Source organism: Acinonyx jubatus, chromosome C2, assembly GCF_027475565.1.
Source record: "Acinonyx jubatus isolate Ajub_Pintada_27869175 chromosome C2, VMU_Ajub_asm_v1.0, whole genome shotgun sequence".
NCBI lineage: Eukaryota > Metazoa > Chordata > Mammalia > Carnivora > Felidae > Acinonyx > Acinonyx jubatus.
Window position 1 is genome coordinate 66,785,128 of NC_069384.1, and position 22,441 is coordinate 66,807,568.

General features: G+C 38.9%; 1 protein-coding gene and 1 pseudogene across 2 annotated transcripts in view; one reads left to right on the forward strand and one right to left on the reverse strand.

Annotated features, from left to right (window-relative positions):
* ILDR1 (immunoglobulin like domain containing receptor 1) overlaps window positions 1-22,441 on the reverse strand; it is a 290,612-nt gene that overhangs the window by 248,404 nt on the left and 19,767 nt on the right. For both annotated transcript variants that reach the window (XM_053220929.1, XM_053220928.1), the window contains exon 2: window positions 6,710-6,901. In XM_053220929.1, the coding sequence (XP_053076904.1) occupies window positions 6,710-6,854 (145 nt within the window). In that variant the 5' untranslated portion in view covers window positions 6,855-6,901. The remainder of the gene's footprint in view (window positions 1-6,709; window positions 6,902-22,441) is intronic.
* LOC106984065 (60S ribosomal protein L8-like) lies at window positions 6,853-7,464 on the forward strand (annotated as a pseudogene).

Below are 22,441 nucleotides of genomic sequence, written 5' to 3' on the forward strand. Positions count from 1 at the left end.
ATGGGGATTTTTGGTCTCAGCAGGTCAGAGATTTTCATTTCTTGATTTTGCCAATAGAAGGGATAAAAGTGAAACTCTGAAAATAAGAAATGGAAACCTATGTACAAGTAAAAACAGATAGACACAAAATTATTCCTAAACCCCAACATCCTAGAACCAGTACCAGAAGGAAACTGCAACGAATTTGAATTATACTGTTTACATGAAGTCTCAGAACTGTGCCAGTCATTTACTATTGACACATTACTACAAAAGTAAATCAGAGGGAATTAAGAAATAGCATTCTAGTCAGTCTAGAGATAAGAACAAGATTAGTTAGCAATACAGTGAAAAATACTTCTATGTAGTTTACCTTTTAGATTTAAAAAATATATATATGATTGATCAACATTTCCTATTCGTATTAAAGCATACTTAAAGTTTTTATTAAAATACTCAAATAATGCTGCTATTTTTTATTTGAAAAATATACAGCTAAAATCTACAATGAAATCTGAGCAGAAAATTAGAATTTGAGCTCCTGGATGGCATAACCAGGATATCTTCTGCCACCTAGCAGAGAATAACTGAATTACAGGAAAAGCCTGAGATGAGTAGGTAAAGGAAATTATCAATCTCTAAGTTTAAAGTACAGAAAATCCTTCTAAATTTTCTATTCAGAATCTCTGTTTCTTATATTGATGCATAAGAAAAATTTAACTTCTCCCATTATGGTTACCAAATACACCCAGTTTATTGCACATTCTGAACACAGTGGGCTATGAACTCAAATAGTTTTGCTTTTCTCCCATCCCTCACTGCCTTTGACCAAGCTTTGCTGAAATTTCTTTCGCATCCCTTAAGATTTTGGGCAGAATCTGTCTTTCTTTCCAGTCACTTTTATTTATCAAAAATTCTAGTATTAGTAAAATTTTAATTTCAAATCCAATTTAACGATCACATCTTCTCCACCAGAACAACTTTGGCTTGAGAGACTCAGAATAAGAAATGGCTGGAGAGTATTATGCTAAGTGAAATAAGTCAGGCAGAGAAAGACAGATACCATATGTTTTCACTCATATGTGGATCCTGAGAAATTTAACAGAAGACCATGGGGGAGGGGAAGGGGGAAAAAAAGTTACAGAGAGGGAAGGAGGCAAACCATAAGAGGCTCTTAAATACTGAGAACAAACTGAGGGTTGATGGGGGGTGGGGGATAGAAGAAAGTGGGTGATGTGCATTGAGGAGGGCACCTGTTGGGATGAGCACTGGGTGTTGTACGGAAACCAATTTGACAATAAATTATATATACATATATATATATATATGTATATATATATATGTGTATATATATACATATATATATATGAAACATTAAAAAAAAGAATAAGAAATGGCTATGGTTTGCTGTGTCACTCCTCCCCCTCCCTCTCTCTTTGATCTGAAAGGTGAAAAGGAACAAATGTCTCAAACTTATCTAGCCATTCTTATTATTCTCTCTTGGCTGCCTTTACTTATCTGGATAGACTGATGATGCCCAACAAATGGGTGATACAGCAAATAGCATATACAGCTATCAGCTGTCCACAGAGATAGGCCAATGCCTCTATCCCTGCCTAGGTGTAGAGGAGTCAGAAACTTAAAAGAGAGGGGTCCTGCCTGGGTGGCTTAGTTGGTTAAGCGGCGACTTTGGCTCAGGTCATGATCTCTCAGTTAATGAGCTCGAATGCCATGTCAGGCTCTGTGCTGACAGCTCAGAGTCTGGAGTCTGCTTAAAATTCTGTGTTTCCATCTCTCTGCCTCTCCCCTGCTCTCTCTCTGTCTCTCTCTCTCTCAAAAATAAATTTAAAAACATTGAAAAATTTTTTTAAAAAAATAAAAGAAACTTAAAAGAGCGAGCTGGTGGTTCCCTCAAGTTCATACCACCTATAAAGTGAGCCTGAGTCCCCAGGTCTCCCAACTTGTTGTCCCAGTGCTCTTTCTTTTAAGTTTATTTATTTATTTTGAGAGAGAGAAAGAGAGAGCACACATGCACACACACACACACAGGCACCCGAGCACAAGCCGGGGAAGGACAGAGAAAGAAGAAAAGAGAGAATCCTAAGCAACCTCCATGCTGTCAGCACAGAGCCTGACACAGTGCTCAATCTCATGAACTGAGATCATGACCTGAGCCAAGATCAACAGTCGGACACTTAACCAACTGAGCCAACCAGGTGCCCCTCCAGTGCCCTTTTATAAATAGTTTTTGTGGTAAGTAAAATCTGACTACATGAGTAAATAGGCAAGATATAATAAAGTTACTTTAAATAGCCATAGATTATTACTTAGTTCTGATATTTAAAAAACAAACCTAAACACTATTAACTTAAACAATTAATATAAAAAAATATTAATTCAATAATGTATACCATTAGTAATAAACCAATATATCATTTTAGAATAATAAAAATGAAAACATAAAGAACAGCTCATAGCTCTAATTACCATTCCCCAATAAAAGGAACCAGGACTCTTTAGAAAATTGTCTGATTCCAGGTTTGTGGTAGAAAATATTCAAGATGAATCTATGACATCTTTTTGTGCCAAAAAGCAAAGAAGCTATCAAAGACTACTGAAATTGTACAAAAATATATTAAGAGCCAACTCAAAGAGGCTCCCAATAGCCTAAGATGGGACAACATGAACATGAATAAAAAGATAGTGACTGTAATTGACTGAAACATTTCAAATGTATAAAAATGCATGCTTCATAATATTACCCTTCCACCCCCCCCCAAAAAAAGTGTTGGAAAAAAAAACTTTAATTGTTACCAATGGAAGCTTCCAGGGCATCAACTCATTATCTGTTAACTGATAAATTAATGGAAAGAATCAAGCATTTCGCTTGACTTTCCTTATATGAACTAACTGTATTTTAGGATAATCAAATAGCTGATGGTGAAAAATTCTTCATAGAAAACATGTAGTTATTATTATATAATATTTAATAATGTATTATATAGTCATAAGTGGCATATAAACATGTCAAAACTAATTAAATTTTATGCTTCAAATATGTACATTTTATTATACATCAATTATACCTCAATAAAGCTATTAAAAATAAATAGAACCGCAACAACCAAAACCAGCAAAAAGAATGACAGGAAAATCATCATTTTGCTATACCTAATGAAATAATAGATCAAGGGTACAGTATCAATGGATGCTAAAACCATTACACAAAAGGTTGATAGTGAAGGTTATAATGGAGGATCAAGCTTACTCACCTAAACCCGATGAATAATATCTGTATCACTTGAAGTGGAACAAGACATTACATGCTTCATGATCTGTTGCAATAGGAAGTATACAGCATCCCCATGAAGTATTACTGCATAAAACACTAAACTTGAATCTAATCAAGCCTGAGGTGTAACCAGCAATTTACAGAAACATGAATTATATAAAAAAAAAAAAAAGGGTTAAATGACAATATGAGGAAGCAAGCAGCCAAATCCAAGATATGGAACATCATGAGATAAATGACCTAGTTTCTTCAATACATCAATGGAGAAAGAGAAGGGTACTATCTAAAAAGAGATTGAAGATAATCACAATGTAATAAAACTAGACATTAATGGCAAAATCAAAAACAAAAAGGCCATTCCACTTTGAAATTAAGAAGCTTTCTAGTAAACATAGCAGCAAAACATAATAAGAAAATAAACCCGTTTAAAATTGCACCAAAAATAATAAAATACTTAGGCATAAATTTAACCAAGGAACTAAAAGACCTGTACTCTGAAAACTATGTAACACTGATGAAGGAAATTGAAAATGACACAAATAAATGGAAAGATATATGATGCTCACAGATTAGAAGAAGCAATATTGTTAAAATGTCAATACTAACCAAAGCAATCTACATATTTAATGCAACAACATTTTTCACAGAACTAGAACAAATAACACTAAAATCTGTATGGAACCACAAAAGACCCCAAACAGCCAAAGCAATCTTGAGAAAGAAGAACAAAGCTGGATGTATCACACTCTCAGATTTCAAGATATACTACAAGTTGTAATAACCAAAAAACATCATGGTGCTGACACAACAAGCACATAAATCAACAGAACAGAATTGAGAGCCCAGAAATAAACCCATACTTACGGTCAATTAATCTATGAATGAAGGAGGCAAGAATATACAATAGGGAAACAATAGTCTCTTCAACAAATGATGCTGGAAAAACTGGATAGCTGCATGCAAAAGAATGAAACTGGACTACTTTCTTACACAAAAATAAACTCAAAATGAATTAAAGACCTAAATGCAAGACACTAAGCCATAAAATGTTTAGAAGGACACATGGGTTTGATATTGTCAACAGAAACATTTTTCTAGATATGTCTCCTCAGGCAAGGGAAACAAACAAAAGTAAAATTAAACTATTGGGACTAGACCAAAATAAAAAGCTTTTGCACAGCAAAGGAAACCATTAAGAAAACAAAAAGGCAAACTACTGAATGAGAGAAGATATTTGCAAATGAGAAATCTGATAAGGGATTAATATACAAAATATATAAAAGAACTTATACAACTGAACACCCCAAAAAACAAATAATATGATTAAAATGAGCAGAGGACAGGAATAAACATTTCTCCAAAGAAGACAGACAGATGGCCAACAGACACATGGAAAGATGCTCAACATCACTATTCATCGGGGAAATGCAAATCAAAACCACAATAAAATATCACCTTACACCTGTCAGAATGGCGAAAATCAGAAACACAAGAAATATCAAGTTGGTGAGGATGTAGAGAAAAAGAAACCCTTGTGCACTGCTGGTGGGGAATACGAACTGGTATGGCCACTGTGGAAAACAGTATGGAGGTTCCTCAAAAAATTAAAAATAGAATTACCATATGATCCAATAATTCCACAATTCCACTACTGGGTATTTACCCAAAGAAAATGAAAACACTAATTCAAAAAGATATGCACCCCTATGTTTACTGCAGCATTATTTACAATAGCCAAGATATATGGAAGCAACCCAATGTCCAACCATCCATGAATGAATGAAGATGAGGTGATACATACACACACACACACACACACACACACTCACACAAAAGAGTATTATAACTCAGCCATAAAAAAAGAATGAGGTCTTACTATTTGCAACAACATGGATGGATCTAGAGGGTATGGTGCTAAAGGAAATAACTCAAAGAAAGACAAATATATGATTTCTAGACAAATATCATATGATTCATATATGGAATTTAAGAAACAAATGAACAAAGAAAAAAGGAGACAAACAAAAGCTTTTAAATACGGAAAACAAACTGATGGTTTCCAGAGAGAAAGTTGGAGGGGGGCGGGGGAGGAGTGAAATAAATGACATCAAGAGTACACTTATCCTAATGAGCACTAAATAATGTATAAAATTGTTGAATCATTATGCTGTGTACCTGAAACTGTAAAGTGTCAGATAATAAATGTTTTAAGCTTCCTGGGCCATAAATTGTCATACCTACTCAACTCTGTCCCTGCACCATGAAAGCAGCAAATGAGAATACATGAATGAGCATTGCTGGGTTCCAATAAAACTTTAGGGACACTGAGATTTTAATTTCACATAGTTTCCACATGTCATGAAATATTATTCTTCTTTTGATTTTTTTTCAACCATTTAAGAACATAAAAACCATTATTAGCTAGTAAGTCATTAAAAAATCAGCAGCCTGCCTGGGGCGCCTGGATGGCTCAGTTAAGCATCTGACTCTTGATCTCATCTCAGGTCATGAACTCAGATTCGAGAGATCAAGCCCTGCATGGGTTCCATGCTGGGTGTGGAACCTGCTTGAGATTCTGTCTCTGCACCTATCTCTCTCTCTCTCTCTCTCTCTCTCTCTCTCTCTCTCTCTCTCTCAAATAAAAAAAAATTTTTAATGCAGCAGCCAGCCTGGATTTGGCTCTTAGGGCTATAGTTCGGCAACTGCTGGGTTGGATGGTCTCTCAGGTCTGGCTCTCTATGTCTCTGCTAATTAAGTTGCTATTCATTCCCTACTTAGCTAACTCTGGGGTTAAACTTGGTTTACATCTCTGGCACCTTCTTTTACAGCCTAAAGCAGTTTCTCAAACTTTATTTACTCACATACTCATTAAATAAGAATTAAAAAGACCACCTCTCTTATGAAAGTTATATTATTTAAAGTAGTTATGTTTGGTCTTTCAAACACATATACACATACGGGTTTTCAAACTTTGTATGTCCTTCTCCTCCTCTTACTACAAAGTGATTCCAAGACTTGCCTTCTCACACCTGAAGTTCACTGCCTTACAGCTGCTTAGACTGGAAAATTCCAAGTTGGAAAGCCCTCCAAAAACCTCACTTCCCCTTTCTGCTGGTAAAGAACATCAGTTTTCCATGAACTCTACTATATATATATGGCTAACCTAACACTTACTTCGTGGAACAGCCAGTTCCAGGTAAGACCTCGACTTGACTTCCTCAGTCCATTCTTCCACATGGTCAGGATCCAAAGTATGAGAGGGAATAAGAATCCCTGTATTTGTCCTTCTTCCCTGTCCACCCTAAGACCATGAGCCTAGATATGATCAACTCGATAACTGGTTACACTAGCTCCAAGAATAAAACATAGGGAATCCTAAGTTATTGTCAGTCTGCGCAAAATATCTTCAAACTGTAGAGAAGGAGAGAAAGAAGTTACCTGCTTTTAAATCCATACATGATGAAGAGCAGCGTTGAAACTTCTGGAGGATAGCAGTGGTCCCTGCTGCGCAGGGACCCTGCTGCGCACCTACTTTGCTGAGCCACACAGTTACATCAAGGGCATCAGGAAGGATGTCATCCATGCTCTGGGTTGTGACACACTCCTTGCCAAGTGTGTCCTCAGGGATCCCTACGAGTATAAGAAACAGAGCTGTTCTTCACGGCTTAGGGCATCCACGTTGGCTAGTTCGCGTACTGCGGCAAGAAGGCCCAGCTCAGCACTGGCCATGTGCTTGCAATGGACACCATTCCCAAGAGCACCATCATATGTTGCCTGAAGGAGAAGCTGATGACAGAGGCAAGCTGGCCAGAACCTCCAAGAACGACGCCGTCATCACCTACCGCAACCCCAAGACCAATGAGACCCAAATGAAGCTGCGCTTAGGCTCCAAGAAGGTCATCTCTTCAGCCAACAAAGCTGTGGTCGGCGTGGTGGCCAGAGGGGACTGCACTGACAAGCTCGGTTGCTGTGCCTACCACAAGTATAAGGCAAAGAGAAATTTCTGAGCACGCCTGCGGGGTGAGGCCATGAACTCTGTGGAGCATCCCTTTGGAGGTGGCAACCACCGGCACATTGTCAAACCTGATACCATCTTCAAAAATACCCCTGCTGGCTGCAAAGTGGGTCTCATTGCTAAACAGGGGACTGGACATCTCAGGAGAACCAAGACTGTGTAGGAGAAAGAGAACTAGGACTGGAGAGGCTCAATAAAGGGTATTTTTCTGCCACTTAAAAAAATTAAAAATGAAAAATAACAACAAAAAACAGCACACTTTTTCTGGAAAGAGACGGGGATTATAAAATGACCTTTCTCCATATAAAAGTATTTCTCTGTTAAGGAGCCTCAGCAGAAAAGAGGAGGTAGGCGGGGTGTGTGGGGGGGAGGGGTGGGCAGTGCTGGGAACATTGAGTGAGCACAGTGAGCCAGGGCCCTTGCAGCATTCAGTCACATCATCTCTCGTGAGCCTGTCCCACCTGGGAAGTCACTAGAGACTGTTATCACCCTTGGGGCTCATGAGGAATCAGGGGCCTTACCCCAGGCCGCTTAGATACCAAAGAAGATCTGGGACTGAATTCAGAGCTCCCTAGAAAAGCAGTTATCCATTCTATTTGTCTGTCTCTCTAACTCTCATATTTATCCATGGCTATTTCTGTCTCGCTTCCAGATCTCCTCCCTATAACGCATCAGGTAACTTATGTTTAAATAATTAAAGTTCCCTGACAGTTAGTTGGCCAACCAAATCAGGTGAAAAAGCTTGAAAGTGAAGTTGCCCACTGAGAATTTACCAGATAGTATAGCCTGCAGTATTCTCTGTCCAATCCTTATCACAAATCCAGTAATGAGAAATGTGATTTTTGCAGGATAGCCAGAGAAAATATCTCTTGCTCTAAATACTACAAAGTTAACTCTTAGATTAAGCCAGAACATTAGGGACTCTGATAAGCCTCTATTTGATTTCACTAAATTGTAAAACATGTGACATCGTTAACCTGCACTGAAAATTAATATAAAAAAGTATACTTTTAAAGTTCTAAAGCAAATTTTAAAGTTCTAAATATTATAAACTAATTCTTAAAATGCCCAAATCACTACTTCATTCCTTCGAAACAGTGTGAAGGAATGTCAGATATTTTTAAATAACTCCATGATACTACCAGAATTTGCACGGATTATATCCTGCAACTCTGTCCCATAACTCTTCCCATTAGTATTCTTGTAAGAATTTTTGAAAATTTTATTAATTTCTACAGAAAATATAGAAATTATAGTGGGTATAAATCTCAATCCATAAGCACAAGTATTAAAGGAATATAATGATTTTCTAAATTTCTGCTTCTGTTTTGAGCTCTCATCTCACAGGGAAACAGTCTTAATTCTTCGACTTAATTCTTTTCCCTCACTCACTCTGGGTGCCATTGTTCCAGAAACTTATGTAGTGCCAAAGATGTGGAATAGGAGTCACAATCTGGTTCCAACTCTCAAGTGCACCCAATTTACAGTGCAGATGCCCACCATTCCAGTCAGCACGCCCCTCTGCTTCTGCCTGACATCCCAGGCAGCAGAATCTTTGCAAGGCTGCCTAGGACTCATACACCTAGATATACTTTGAAGCTATTTCCTTTTTAAAGTTTTTTCTACCATCCTCCTTTGTTCCAACCCCCCCTCAAAATCTCTGTTCATTCACCACTTCCCTTCCCCTTAGGACAATATTTTTCAAGTCTCATTACAATTTCAGACAGACAGCTTGTCTACCCACTCTCTATTCTAGAATTTAACCTCTTAGAAACAGAACCAGAAAGTCTTTCAGACTACATCTGCTTTCTAACATGCAACATCTGTCCTTTGAGGAATGGATGAGCAGAGGGTGACCACTAGCTTGAATGGGCAAGGGAAAAGCAGAAGAGTAAAAATATAGGTAAATACCTGAAATATTATCTGGCCACACTTTTATTTGTTGGTATTTACCTAGGTTCTCAGATATCTTTCTTAAATAATTCTGTGTCTATTATTGTCATCCTTACTGAAATAGGTTGGTAAACTGACTTTTACTTCTAACCGCACTTTCCTCAATTGAGTATTTCCCTCTACTGTGGCCTATGTTTCCTTAATACCAAGGATCCAGGGACCTGAAAATATAAACTAACACTGACCCACAAAATCAGGACATCTGATCATCTTCGCCAAGGAAATTGGGAATAGCAACATCCTCTAATCATTTATCAATTTATCATATATGTGGGCAGGACTTTATACAGAACAATGTTTATGCAGCATTATTTATTTTAGCAAAAAATTGGAAACAACCTAAATGTTCAGTAATAGAGAATTATTTAAATAGAGTAAGATCACAGGATAAAATTCTATGCAGCTGTTAAATGTCAAATTATAAAATATGTGATGATATAGGAAAATATTCACAGTAAAAATAATAAACCCAGATAAGCTATGCAATTACAACTTTATAAAGTACATATTTGAATACAGCCTATAGAAAAAGGCTGGAAAGTTCCTCACCTAGATGTTAAAAAGGATCCCTGTGTGATGGTATTAGGAGAATTATTAATGATAATTATTTTCTTTCCATATTTTAAAACATCTCTACACTGTGTATATATTGTTTTCATAATCAGAGAAATAATGTTATTTGAAAGACAAAAAGCATTGACTGAGCTTATTTGTGCCCCATCTACATGCTATACCTCAGCAAAAGGATTTTTAAACATAAATGAGAGCAGAGATCTTCAACAACAAGAATAAGAAAGAAAAGAAACATCTGCTGAGATCATCTCAGCCCTGGTTAGGTTTCCTTGCTCACCAAAGAAATGTTTTGCAATAATTAAATTTCTTGGCTATCCCGTAGAAAATATACTATCTTGGGTTTTTTTTTTTTTTTAATTCTCAGATAATAATATGCTTAGTAAAAGCATTTTGCAAATCATGTGTACACTAATTGCTGATCCAAAGAGGAGATTGTAGTGTAAGGGTACTGCCTCACCACAGTTGACTACAGAACCAGGAAGTAACTTGAATATGTCATACAGGCTTCCAATGCCCTGGTTCGCAAGTTAAGTGAGTCATCAGGAACTGATTGCGTAAAATTCTGGTCTGACTACTTGTCCTGGACTTCATAACTCCTGACTCCACCCTTTGTCTCCAGGCTCTGCTCTGGCTGTCTGACAGCCGCACCTACTCATACAGGCTTGCAGATTAGATGAGGCAGAACAATGGTACTTAGAAGGAGGAATGGAACTTGACCCAGTCATGCCTGGGGAAGAATAATGAATGTGAAGGATAAGAACCCACCTGTCATTACTGAATCAGGGCCTGATTTCAACCTACAGCCACTCTGCTTTTCTTCGTATATCTGAATCAGTTATCTTAAGCTCCATTCGGAGTTTTAAAGTGGTTTGCTTCATTCAAAGATGTCATCTTCTGCTATCTTCTGTTTGTTTTGAGTATTGCCTTGTAACTAGAATGGTAGAAGGAGGATGGTTGCTATCTTTGTGCTGAGAACTATAACCTAGTTAATGTTCTTTTAAGCAACTCTGACAGTCAAAATTACATCCTGAGTCTCTAGCTCTAGGTGACCTTCAATTAACATTAGTTTAACCTCCAGGATTTTAATCATCCTCAATTCATTCGCCCCCTGTATTCAACTATTTACTGAATGCCTGGAATGTGTAAAACACTGTGTGAGGCACTAAGGATAAAACTGTGAGCAAAACAGATATGGTCCCTGCCTAAGAAGCTTATGGCTTAGACGGTACAGACCAAACACACAAAAGCGAAATAAACAATCGAAAACAACAGAAAAAGCAAAACAGGCAATTCTAAAACACTGTGGTAAAAGCTCTGATAGAGAAATTACAAAGCACTACAGGAGTATGCAGCAGAGACACACAGATGTCAGAGGTGGGTTGGAGGGATGGGATGGGAAATAACATTTCAGCGAGGCCTTCCTTGTATTAGTTTTCTAGGGCTGCCAGAACAAAGGCACCCACAGACTGGGTGCCTTAACCAACAGAAATTTGTTTTCTCACAATTTTGGAGGCTAGAAATCTGAGATCAAGGTGTCAGCAGGGTTGCTTTCTACTGAGGCCTCCCGCCTTGGCTTTTCTATGGTCATCTTCTCTTTGTCTTTCCATGGCCTGTATATTTGTGTCCTAATTTCCTTTTCTTGTAAGGACACCAGGCATATTGGGTTAGGGCCCACCCTAGTGACCTCATTTTAACTTAATCACATCTTTAAAGGCCCTATCTTTCAATACAGTCATATTCTGAGGTACTAGAAATTAGAGCTTCAACATATGAATGGGGAGATACATAATTTAGTCCATAACAGGCCTGATAAAGAGGAATCAGGCAAATGGAAGCATAGAGAAGGCATGAGCAAAGAAGCAAAGAATAAGGCACCCTAGGAGAATTTTGCAAGAACCAAATCAGAAAGGTCCTTTTAAAAAAAAATTTTTTTTAATGTTTATTTTGTTTTTGAGAGACAGAGCGCAAGTGGGGAAGGAGCGGAGAGAGAGGGAGACACAGAATCCGAAGCAGGCTTCAGGCTCTGAGCTGGCAGCACAAAGCCTAATGCGGGGCTTGAACTCACGAACCACGAGATCATGACCTGAGCCGAAGTTGGCGCTTAACCGAGTGAGCCACGCAGGTGCCCCAGAAAGGTCTTATAAGGGCACCTGGATGTCTCAGTAGGTTAAACCTCTAACTCTTGATTTCATCGCAGGTCATGATCCCAGGGTCATGGGATCGAGCCCCACGTGTTTCCACACTGAGCATGAAGCCTGCTTGGGATGCTCTTTCTCTCTTCCTCTGTCCCTCTCTCTCATTCGTGCTCTCTCTCTCTCTCTCTCTCAAGTAAATAAACTTTTTTAAGAAATTTAAAGTTCTTATAAGCCATGTTAAAGAGTGAGAATTATATCCTGAGAACAATAAAATGCTATCAAAGGATTTTAACTAAGGAAACAATATATTCAGATTTGCTTTTTTGTTGTTGTTAATGTTTATTTTTGAGAGAGAGACAGAGAGAGAACAAGTGTGCACACAGGGCAGGGGCAGAGAGAGAGGAGGACACAGGATCCCAAGCAGACTCTGCACTAAAAGCAGAGACCCTGACATGGGATGAAATTTACAAACCTTGAGATTATGACCAGAGTCGAAATCAGACGCTTAGCTGACTGTGTCACCCAGGTGCCCCACATTTGCTTTTTGGAAAACATATTTGGCTGTTGTGTAAGAATGGAGCATAGGCAAAGAGGGGAGAGCATGCGTGAAGAGAAGCACAGTCAAAGGAGGAGACAGGGGAAGCCACTGCAATTATTCAAGAGAGACATAATCAAGGCCTGAATGAGGGTGGTGCAATCCCAATGGAAAGCAGTAGATGGAGTCCATTGTAACTGACAGGAGGTGGTGAGTACTTGATAAGGGGGCTGAGAGTGAGCAAAGAAAGTGGAGGGTGACACCCATCTTTCTGACTTGGGAAACGGGAGGACCAAGTCATGGGACACAGAAAGATAAGAACCAGAAGATGGAGGGAGTCATCAGAAGTAGACCCTGCAATCAAGAGACCATCCAGCATTACTCACCCAATATCTCCACTAAGGACCCACTTTACATAAGGAAAAAAAGAAGAAAAAAATACTTAGGTACCCAGCCTGGTTTGGTTATAATGATGAGACTTTTTAATCTCATTAACCTCAAATATTAAAAATTAATCCAAAAATACAAATGCATTCTTCTAATCTGTTTTCTTTCCTTCATCTCTTTTTATATTTCTAGATCCTTCAAGATGCAGCTGAGGATGCAAAATGTAAGGACGGTTGCTAGGATATCTGGAAATGAAAATGCAACTAGCTTCCATTTATAGAACATTATACATATGCCAGACACTGAGTGAAATACTCTACATACATTTTCTATTTAATCCTCACAGCCCTGTGAAGTGGTTGTTGTTGCTACATTTCACAGACAATGAAACTGGTCCTCAAAAAGGTGAAGTCACATGTCCACATTCTTGAACCCAGCCATCTCTAACTTGAAAACCCATTGTATTACTTGCTAGGCTTTCTACCTCCAGTGAGCCCCCCTTTGAAAACGTGGGTGAATTTAAATTCATCCCATAAAAGCCTTCTCCCCCTTTATGCACATTTTTACTGAAAATAAGAAAGTATCCTTAGTAAAAACATCCTGCAAACGTGAGCTCCATTTTAGAAGATAGTATGAATAGGGACACCTGGGTGGCTCAGTCGGTTAAGTGGCTGACTTTGGCTCAGGTCGTGATCTCTCTGTTTGTGGGTTTGAGCTCCGCATCATGCACTGTGCTGACAGCTCAGAGCCTGGAGCCTGCTTCAGATTCTGTGTCTCCCTCTCTCTACCCCTCCCCTGCTCACACTCTGTCTCCATCTTTCAAAAATAAGTAAATGTTAAAAAAAATTTTTTTTTAAAGCATATGCTGTGAATAACATCCCTGGAATTGTGTAACCTAGAAGCCTCGTACCTGTACCAGCTTAGATCAAACTACTAGGCCTTAAGCCTAAATTCAGACCAGGCATACAGACTGCCAAACAACTAATTTATAAGAACATATTAGATCAATGACTGATCAAACTGTCGAAACATCTGGACCAGCCCTTGGCCAGCAGTGCAGAGAATCTGAAGCCCAGCGACTTGTCAAGGGGTATAATGTTTACCTCCTGGCTGCCCATCTGTAAGAAACATTTATGGAAGAATATCTACAAGAGATCCAATGAATCTAGTATTCTAGATACTTTAGATGTTATCTTTGAATTAAGTAACTCAAGGAATTTTCATGCTGATCATGCTACTTGAAACTGCTTTTTCTGGACTAGCCAGTATATAGAAAACAGGATATCTAAGTCTTCTGGAACTTGCATTTACCATAGGGATGTGTTGAAGACAGCTCTGTCACTGCTTTACATATCTCCTCTTTATGGGACCATGGAAGAAATGTCTATCAGGGAATAGCTGTGCTTATCAAAAGAAACTAGTTTGTTTCATTTTTTCTTCTCCATGAATTATTGACCTAATTTTATTTCCCTCTTTGCTTTGGCTCCAAGGACCTTAAAATCCAAATCTGTAACTTGCCTCTGGCAACTAACCCTACCTTAGAAAAGCCAGCATTTAGTGTAATAACTTCACCTCGGCTTCATTTTTTTTCTTCTTACTCTTATTTCCCTTCTCTCCTCCATTCCCAATAGCCTCAATTACATTTGGTCATACTGTTGCTGTGTTTGAAGCACCTAGGCATGCTGATTCAAATCCTTTTAAACATATTGCAAGGTAAAAAATAGATAATCAGTTCAAGACACAATGTTAAAGGTTGTGATTAGGGTTGTGTGAATTATATTTAAACCTAGATATGTGGCGGCACCTGGGTAGTCTAGTCGGTTAAGCGTCTGACCTTCACTTAGCTCAAGATCTCATGGGTCGTGAGTTCAAGCCCCACATTGGGCCCAATGCTGTCAGCACAGAGCCCACTTTGGATCCTCTGTTCGCCTGTCTCTCTGCCTCTCTCTCTCTCCCCCCAAAATAAATAAATAACCTTTTTTAAAAATGCCACATATGTAAAGAAATATAATGAAGGCCAAATAAGGGCTCTCTTTACTTGTCAAACCCCACTTTAATTGTTTCACAGGTCTCTCAATTCTGGCCAGCTCCCTGGCTTGTCCTCAGTTGCTGCCCAAGACAGAGGCTGCCAAGGCTTTGGCTACCCAACATTGGCAGGGGTGCCCTGCTTTTCTTGCCAGTAAACTGCCCGTCTCTCTGGAGCACAGCTTTTTTGTATGAAAAAACAGAAAATATTTTTCAACTTATCTGGAAAATATAAGCCCAGCTTATCTGTATAAAGAAAAGGAAAAATGGAAAAGAAAAGGAAAATGTTACCCTTACCATTCTTGCATATGTGAAATTGTGTTCTATCATTAGAGAGACATGAATAGGCAGATGGACATCAGAAGGTGTTAAAACCCGCCAGCCATGCGGTTGACTGGGTTTTTCTTTATATGGGATTCTTAAGAAAAGGCCATTCAAACTGGTAGTTAAATTTAGTGTCAGTCCTGTGATTAACAAGCACTGTGAATCCAAAGTGATCCTCAGTTTCCTTTCTTGCAAAGCAGAGAACTTGAACAAGACATATTCAGCCAGCAACCTTCAAGGACTCCAGAAGTCTACAGTGACCAGTAGCCCCCTTTTCCCAATAAGAAAGTGGCGAGACCTATGGACTTGCTCACCCATTTGTGGGGCAGCTGCTCTGTTTGACAGTCTAGGAGATACGCTGGGTAACAGCCAAGACAGCAGTCTCTGTCATGGAAGAGATTACAATCAGATCATGGAGAGGATAAGTGGAACGTAAGCGCAGTAAGTGAGGTAACAGGAATATGCAATGCAAACCAAGAACGAGGGGGGAAACACAGAGGCTCTGTGTGGCGTGGTTTCGAAGCAGTAGTGAATGTAAACTGATGGAGAAGAAGAAGAACATCCCTGTCAAGGGGCACTGGACGAGCAAGAGCATGGAGGTGAAAATGAGAATGAAGAAGAGGTATGAGAGACATGAAGAAGACCCAGCTGCAAGGAAGTTATGAAAGAGAAGGCTGGCTCAGGAATAACCCTAGGTACTCGAGTGCTATTCTTAAGAATTTAGAATGCTCTTGATAAATGATGGGAAGTTCCCAAGATGGAGCAACATTTTTTTAAGTGTATGAGAAAGAGTTTGGCTTTCAGGAGGTGCTAGAAGGGGAGGATCCAACCAGGAAGTGTCAGCAATAATGTGGTAAGGGTGTGATGAAAGCTTGGCTGGAGTGGCACCTGGGAAACAGCAAGGGAGGGTGAATTTGAGAGACCTTGTGAAATCATAACTGCCAGTGTATTAGAGTAGTTCCTAGCAACATTGCCCCTGGGTTTCTGTGCAATGAGCCTTGAAGTTAGAGTTTTCTAGCCTCTCAGAAGAATTACACCAAGACCTCATTTACTGAGTTTAGTGTAAGGTTTGTATTGCTAATATTCTATTTCAGTCTTTAGAAAGCCCTTGATAAAAATATGGATTTTCCAAATATCAATGAATGTAACATAAGAGACGTTTTAAAGCTTAACTCTGCCCTCTCTTCTTTCCCAGGGTGGCTGGATCCATGCAAAGGAAAAGGAACACTGGAAAGGTTAAAATGGTATAGTGTAAGCCCCAACAGTAGGTTTGTCTTTTCTTTTCTTTTTTTTTATGTTTATTTCTTTATTTTGATAGAGAGAGAGAGAGAACATGCAAGCAGGGAAGGGGCAGAGAGAGAGAGGGAGAGATAATCCCAAGACTCTGCATTATCAGTGCAGAACCTGATATGGAGCTTGATCTCACAAACTGTAAGATCAGGAACTGAGCCGAAATCAAGAGTCGCTTAGCCAACTGAACCACCAAGGCGCCCCGGGTTTTCTTTTTGGTAATGCAAGTGCCTGACAGAAGCTTTGATTGCCTGGGCATCCACTTCAAAGATGGCTATCTTGAATAAACGCATTGCCAACCATGGGACTAGATAAGGAACCAGGCCACTCTCCTATCCCCTACCCCCACCAAGGCTCTTCTGTTTTAGAGATCTTGGTTGGTTTCAACAACTGAGCATTTGGGCCATTTATTTTTTCTCTTCCGGCACTTTAAATTCCTGCTCTTCTGTTTTAAATTCACCAGTAAATAATGATCCTGCAAAACCTCACTCTCAACTTTAATAAACGCAGAACTCCAGGCCCGTGCTTGCTCTCTCTCATACCCCCCTCTCTCTCTGTCTCTCCACCTGTGACCTTACTGTGTGGCCCCATGTGTGCCATGTAATTTCCAGAACATGTAAATAGTATAGTTTTTTCCCACAAGTTTCCTGATGGTTATTACCGAGGGTGTCTTGCAATCGTAATAAGAACCACAGAGCTGAAAACAAACAAACAAACAAACCACACACTGGTTATCTATAGGGCACAAAAAACAAATGGAAATGACACAGAAGTCAAAGGGACTCCACAGGTTGTGGAGAAATATTGATCAGTTAGGCTTTTGATAGATGATGTGATAGTGCTATGACCATCATCTGTCCCCTTTTGATTAAAGAGCTCCACCTGCCCAGGCACAGAATTCTCAACTACATTTGGGGACATGGCCACTGGACTAAGTAAGTACTGGCACATTACAGGTCCCCCACTGGATGCTCCACAACAGGAACACAGAAGGTATGCCTGTAACTTGATATGAATGCCACATGTTACTAACATTTGCTTTAACTCTTTCCATGGGCTGTTTTCATTTGTTTTCTCTTTGTAAAAATGGCCTCCATCTAGCAGTGAACTGCTCTTCCAGATTTCCAACTTTTCACCTCCCTACTGCATCTATAAACTTACGACACCAACATTGTAAGTTGCTAGGCCTCTAAATTTAATGCACATAAGAATCATCTAGGGAGCTTCTTTAAAATGCAGATTCTAGGGGTGCCAGGGTGGCTCAGTAGGTTATGCATCTGACTTTGGCTCAGGTCATGATCTCACAGTTTGTCAGTTCAAGCTCCTTGTCTGGCTCTGTATTGACAGCTCAGAGCCTGGAGCCTCCTTCAGATTCTGTGTCTCCCTCTCTCTCTCTCTGCCCTTCCCCCACTCATGCTGTCTCTATCTCTCAGAAACTTAAAAAAATTTTTTTAATAAAAAAATAAAAAATAATAAGATGCAGATTCTAGGGTTCACTCCCCATGGCATTTTAATTTAATAAATATGGGATAGGGCTCAGGAAGCATCCCAGGGGATTATGGTACAGGTGGTCCTCAGATCATATGTTGGGAAGCACTGCTAAGTTGAACTCAGCAACACAATCCACAAAGGCAAACTCAAAAATTAACATTTCCCAAGAACCCTTTGAGAGCATGGCCCTCTGCTTATGCATGAGTCAATTTTTCCCAGGATATAAACTGACACAAAGTCATGTTGGGAGATGCCTGTGATCCCAGTGTGTGTTTGGGCGGGGACAGAATTTTCTCACTATGAAGAGGTGCAGCAACATCAATTGCTAAATATTATTCCACCCTGGCACTTATTATTAGTCATAAAAATTGGCTGAGCCAACTCCAGTATTGCCAGTTCATTTGAAGAGTATCCACAGTGGGTAGATCCCTAACATTCTCTTCCCTCTCCACTCAAAGGGCAAACGTGCAACCCAACTCGTAGACCAGGCTACTGAGCAAAAGTTGGAATGATCTCTGAGGTCATGTAAGCTCTTCTGCATTGTTTTGAGAATCCCTAAAAGCCAGTGGGGTTGTTGAGACCACAAGTTCTTTTACCCTGTGGAGAAGGAGGAGAATGATTGCTACTACACTCACTTGTGAACTGAGAAAAACTGTAGGTTCTTGAAAGATTTATTCTTGAAGGATGACAACCTTGTTTTTCTATAAACCTCCAATCTATGTTCCCAATGCCACCTAGTGTCCTGGCACCAAGAAGGGTGGCCTGGGCCAGCGTGACACCCAGACTTGTTAGCTGTAAGTATGTTATTCCCACCTGCAGTCTCAGAGCACCCAAATAAGCCTCTCTGAAGTTAGCTAAGTCAAGCACCATAAAAGCAGATATGGGTTAAAAGCTACCTTATATCCCCACCCCAGCCTTCCCTACTCCTAGTGCATATCCATCCCTAATCCACTGCCTGCAAGGTACTAACCTCTAATTCATGAAGTTCAGAATGCACCTTTTGGAGATGTGATGCACATGCTATGAAGGCACATACATGAGTGGTGTCTTTCCAAAATGTCAGCTTTATTTTAAAAAGGTTTATTTAGTCATAAAGCAAGGTTAACATAATTACAAAGCAGGTTCAGGATTCTAAACTCAATGACATTTCACCAATATGTTTAACTTGGCTTCTTACATGTCATACAAAGCAAAGCACAAGACAAGTCACACAACAAACAAGATAGAACAGGGGTCGGAAGTTAACAAACCAAACACAAAGTCAGTCTGTGAGCACACAGTTGAGATAAGGCCTTGGTCAGCTCTGGTCAGCTCTCAGCACTTATTGCTTATTATGCTCAAGCAATGGAAGATCTCTGTTCCCTTTGAAGATCAACCAGGCAGAGCCTTCAGTGGCAGCTGCCTTTTTGAAGTGGTCAAAGAGGGGTCAGTGTCTGAGGAGTCTGACAGTTTGCTGCAAAAATCCTCTTTTTAAAGGGATTTAATTGGTCTTGGGCCTTTCCAGACCTCCTCTGATTCTGCTGGTTATCAATTCTGAGTGTGTCATCAGCTGGTTCTGGTCTCAGCAATATCTGGTATTAGCTGCTATCCCCTTAGCTGCTTGAGTCATTGTCTGACACAAGCTCCTGCTTGACCTGAGTGACTCCATCTTGCCCCCTACAGGGGATCTCCTTTGGGGGCCTCACTCTCTGCTCATTACTGGCAGCCACTATCAATGGAAAGCCAAAGCCCTCTGTGGCCAGAACTTTTTTTTCTTTGCTTTGTCCTGGCTAAAATTTTTGTTACCTTTTGAAATGGAAAGATTTTTCTTGCAGTTTCAAGAATTTTCCATGGGCAGAGATGTCAGGGATGACCAGGAAATTCCAGGAAACTAGAATGCCATGAATCCAATAGTTAGGATATGATAGGCTAAGAAATGCATTTCATATGTACCTTCTACTTTTAAAAGAATAACTATTAGCTCAATTAGTGATAATCATTTAACATCATACTTAATGGTGAAAAGCTGAAAGCTTTCCCTCTAAGATCAGGAATAAGACAAGATTGCTCATTCTTACCACTTTTATTCAATATAGTAGTAGAAGTCCTAGCCAAAGAAATTAGGCAAAAAATAAAAGGCATCCAAATTGGAATAGAAGTAAAATTGTCTCTATTTGCAGATGATATGATATATAGAGAAAACTGTAAAGATCCTATCAAAAAATTGTGTTCCAACTAATAAACAAATTCAGAAAAGTTGCATGATTTAACATCAATACACAAAAATCAGTTGCATTTCTATACACAAACAACCAACTTTCAGAAAGAAATAAGAAAACAATCACATTTACAATGGCATCAAACAGAATAGAATTCTTAGGTATTGGTTTAATCAAAGAAGTAAAAGATCTACATTCTGGGGCACCTGAGTGGCTCAGTAGGTTGAGCATCTGACTATTGATTTCAGCTCAGGTCATGATCTCATGGTCTTGAGATCAAGCCCCGCCCAGCATGGAGCCTGATTAAGAATCTCTCTCTCCCTCTCCCTCTGCCTCTGCTTCTCTCCTGCTCACTGACATGTGCACTCTCTCTCTCTCTCAAAAAAAAAAAAAAAAAAAGATCTGCACACTGACAACTATAAAATATTGATAAAAGTAATTGAAGAAGACCCAAATAACTGGAAAGATATCTTGTGTTCATGGACTGGAAGAATTAATATTGTTAAAATGCCCATACCATCCAAAGTAACCTACAGAGTCAATGCAATCCCTATCAATATTCCAATCGCATTTTTCACAGAATTTTTTTAATCCTAAAATTCATATGGAACCACAAAAGACCCTGAATAGCCAAAGCAATCTTGAAAAAGAAGAACAAAGCCGGAAGATCATACTTCCTAATTTAAAACTATATTGCAAAGCTAATAATGAAAACAGTATGGTATTGGCAAAAAAACAGACACACAGATCAATGGAATAGAGAGCTCAGAAATAAATCCATGCATATATGGTCAATAAATTTTTTTAAGTTTTTACTTAAATTCCAGTTATTTAACATACAGTGTGATATTAGTTTCAGGTGTACATGGCCAATTAATCTTTGACAAAGAAGCAAAAATATACAATGGAGAAAGAATAGTCTCTTCAAAAATGGTGCTGCAAAAAACTGTAGAATCACATGAAAAGAATGAAACTGGACCCTTATCTCACACTATGTATAAAAATCAATACAAAATCGGTTAAAGACTTGAACATCAGACCTGAAACTGTAAAACTTCTAAAAGAAAACATAAGGGGTAAACTCCTTGACACTGGTCTTACTGATGATTTTTTTGGATTTCACACCAAAAGCAAAGGTTTAAAAAAAAAAAGCAAAAATAAACAAATGAGACTACATCAAACTAAAAAGCTTCTACATAGCAAAGGAAACCATTATCAAAACCTATGGAATGGGAGAAAATATTTGCAAACTGCACATCTGATAATGAGCTAATATCCATAATATACAAGGAACTCATACAACTCAATAACAAAATAATAATAATAATAACCCAATTACAAAATGGGCAAAGGACTTGAATAACCATTTGTCCAAGGAAGACATACAAATAGACAACAGATACTTTAAAAAGTATTCCAAGATCACAAATCATGAGAGAAATGCAAGCCAAAACTATAATGAGATATCATCTTACACCAGTTAGGATATCTACTATCAAAAAGACAAGAGAGGTGCCTGGCTGGCTCAGTCAGTAGAACATGCAACTCTTGATCTTGGGATTATGAGTCCAAGCTCCACGTTGGGCATAGAGCTTACTTAAAACAACAACAACAACAACAACAACAACAACAACAAAAACAACAACAACAGCAAAAAAACCACTTCTGTAAAAAGACAAGATATACTATAGAATATCATTCAGCCATAAAAAAAGAAGGAAATCCTCCTATTTGCAATAAAATGGATGGACTTTGAGGGCATTATGCTAAGTGAACTAAGTCATACAGAAAGGCAATGTATGTGGAATCTGGGGAAAAAAAATGGAACTCCTAGAAACAGAGAGTAAATTGATGGTTGCTAGGGATGAGGGCAATGAGTGAAAGTAGTTAAAAGGTAAAAACTTCCAGTTAAAGATTAATAAGTGCTGGGAATATAATGCACATCATGGTGACTATAGATAATAATATTGTGTTGTATACATGAAAGTTGCTAAGAGAGTAAATGTTTAAAGTTCTGACCACACAAAAAGGTAACTATGTGAGGTGATGGTTGTGTTAACCTTATTGTGATAATCATTTCGAATCTGTACATATGTGAAATCATCACACCTTAAACTTACACCATTTACATGTCAATAATGTCTCAATAAAAGTGAGAGAAAACAAGATAAGAGATAACAAATGCTGACTAGGATGTGAAGGAAAGGGAACCCTGAAGCATTGGTAGAAATACAAACTGGTATA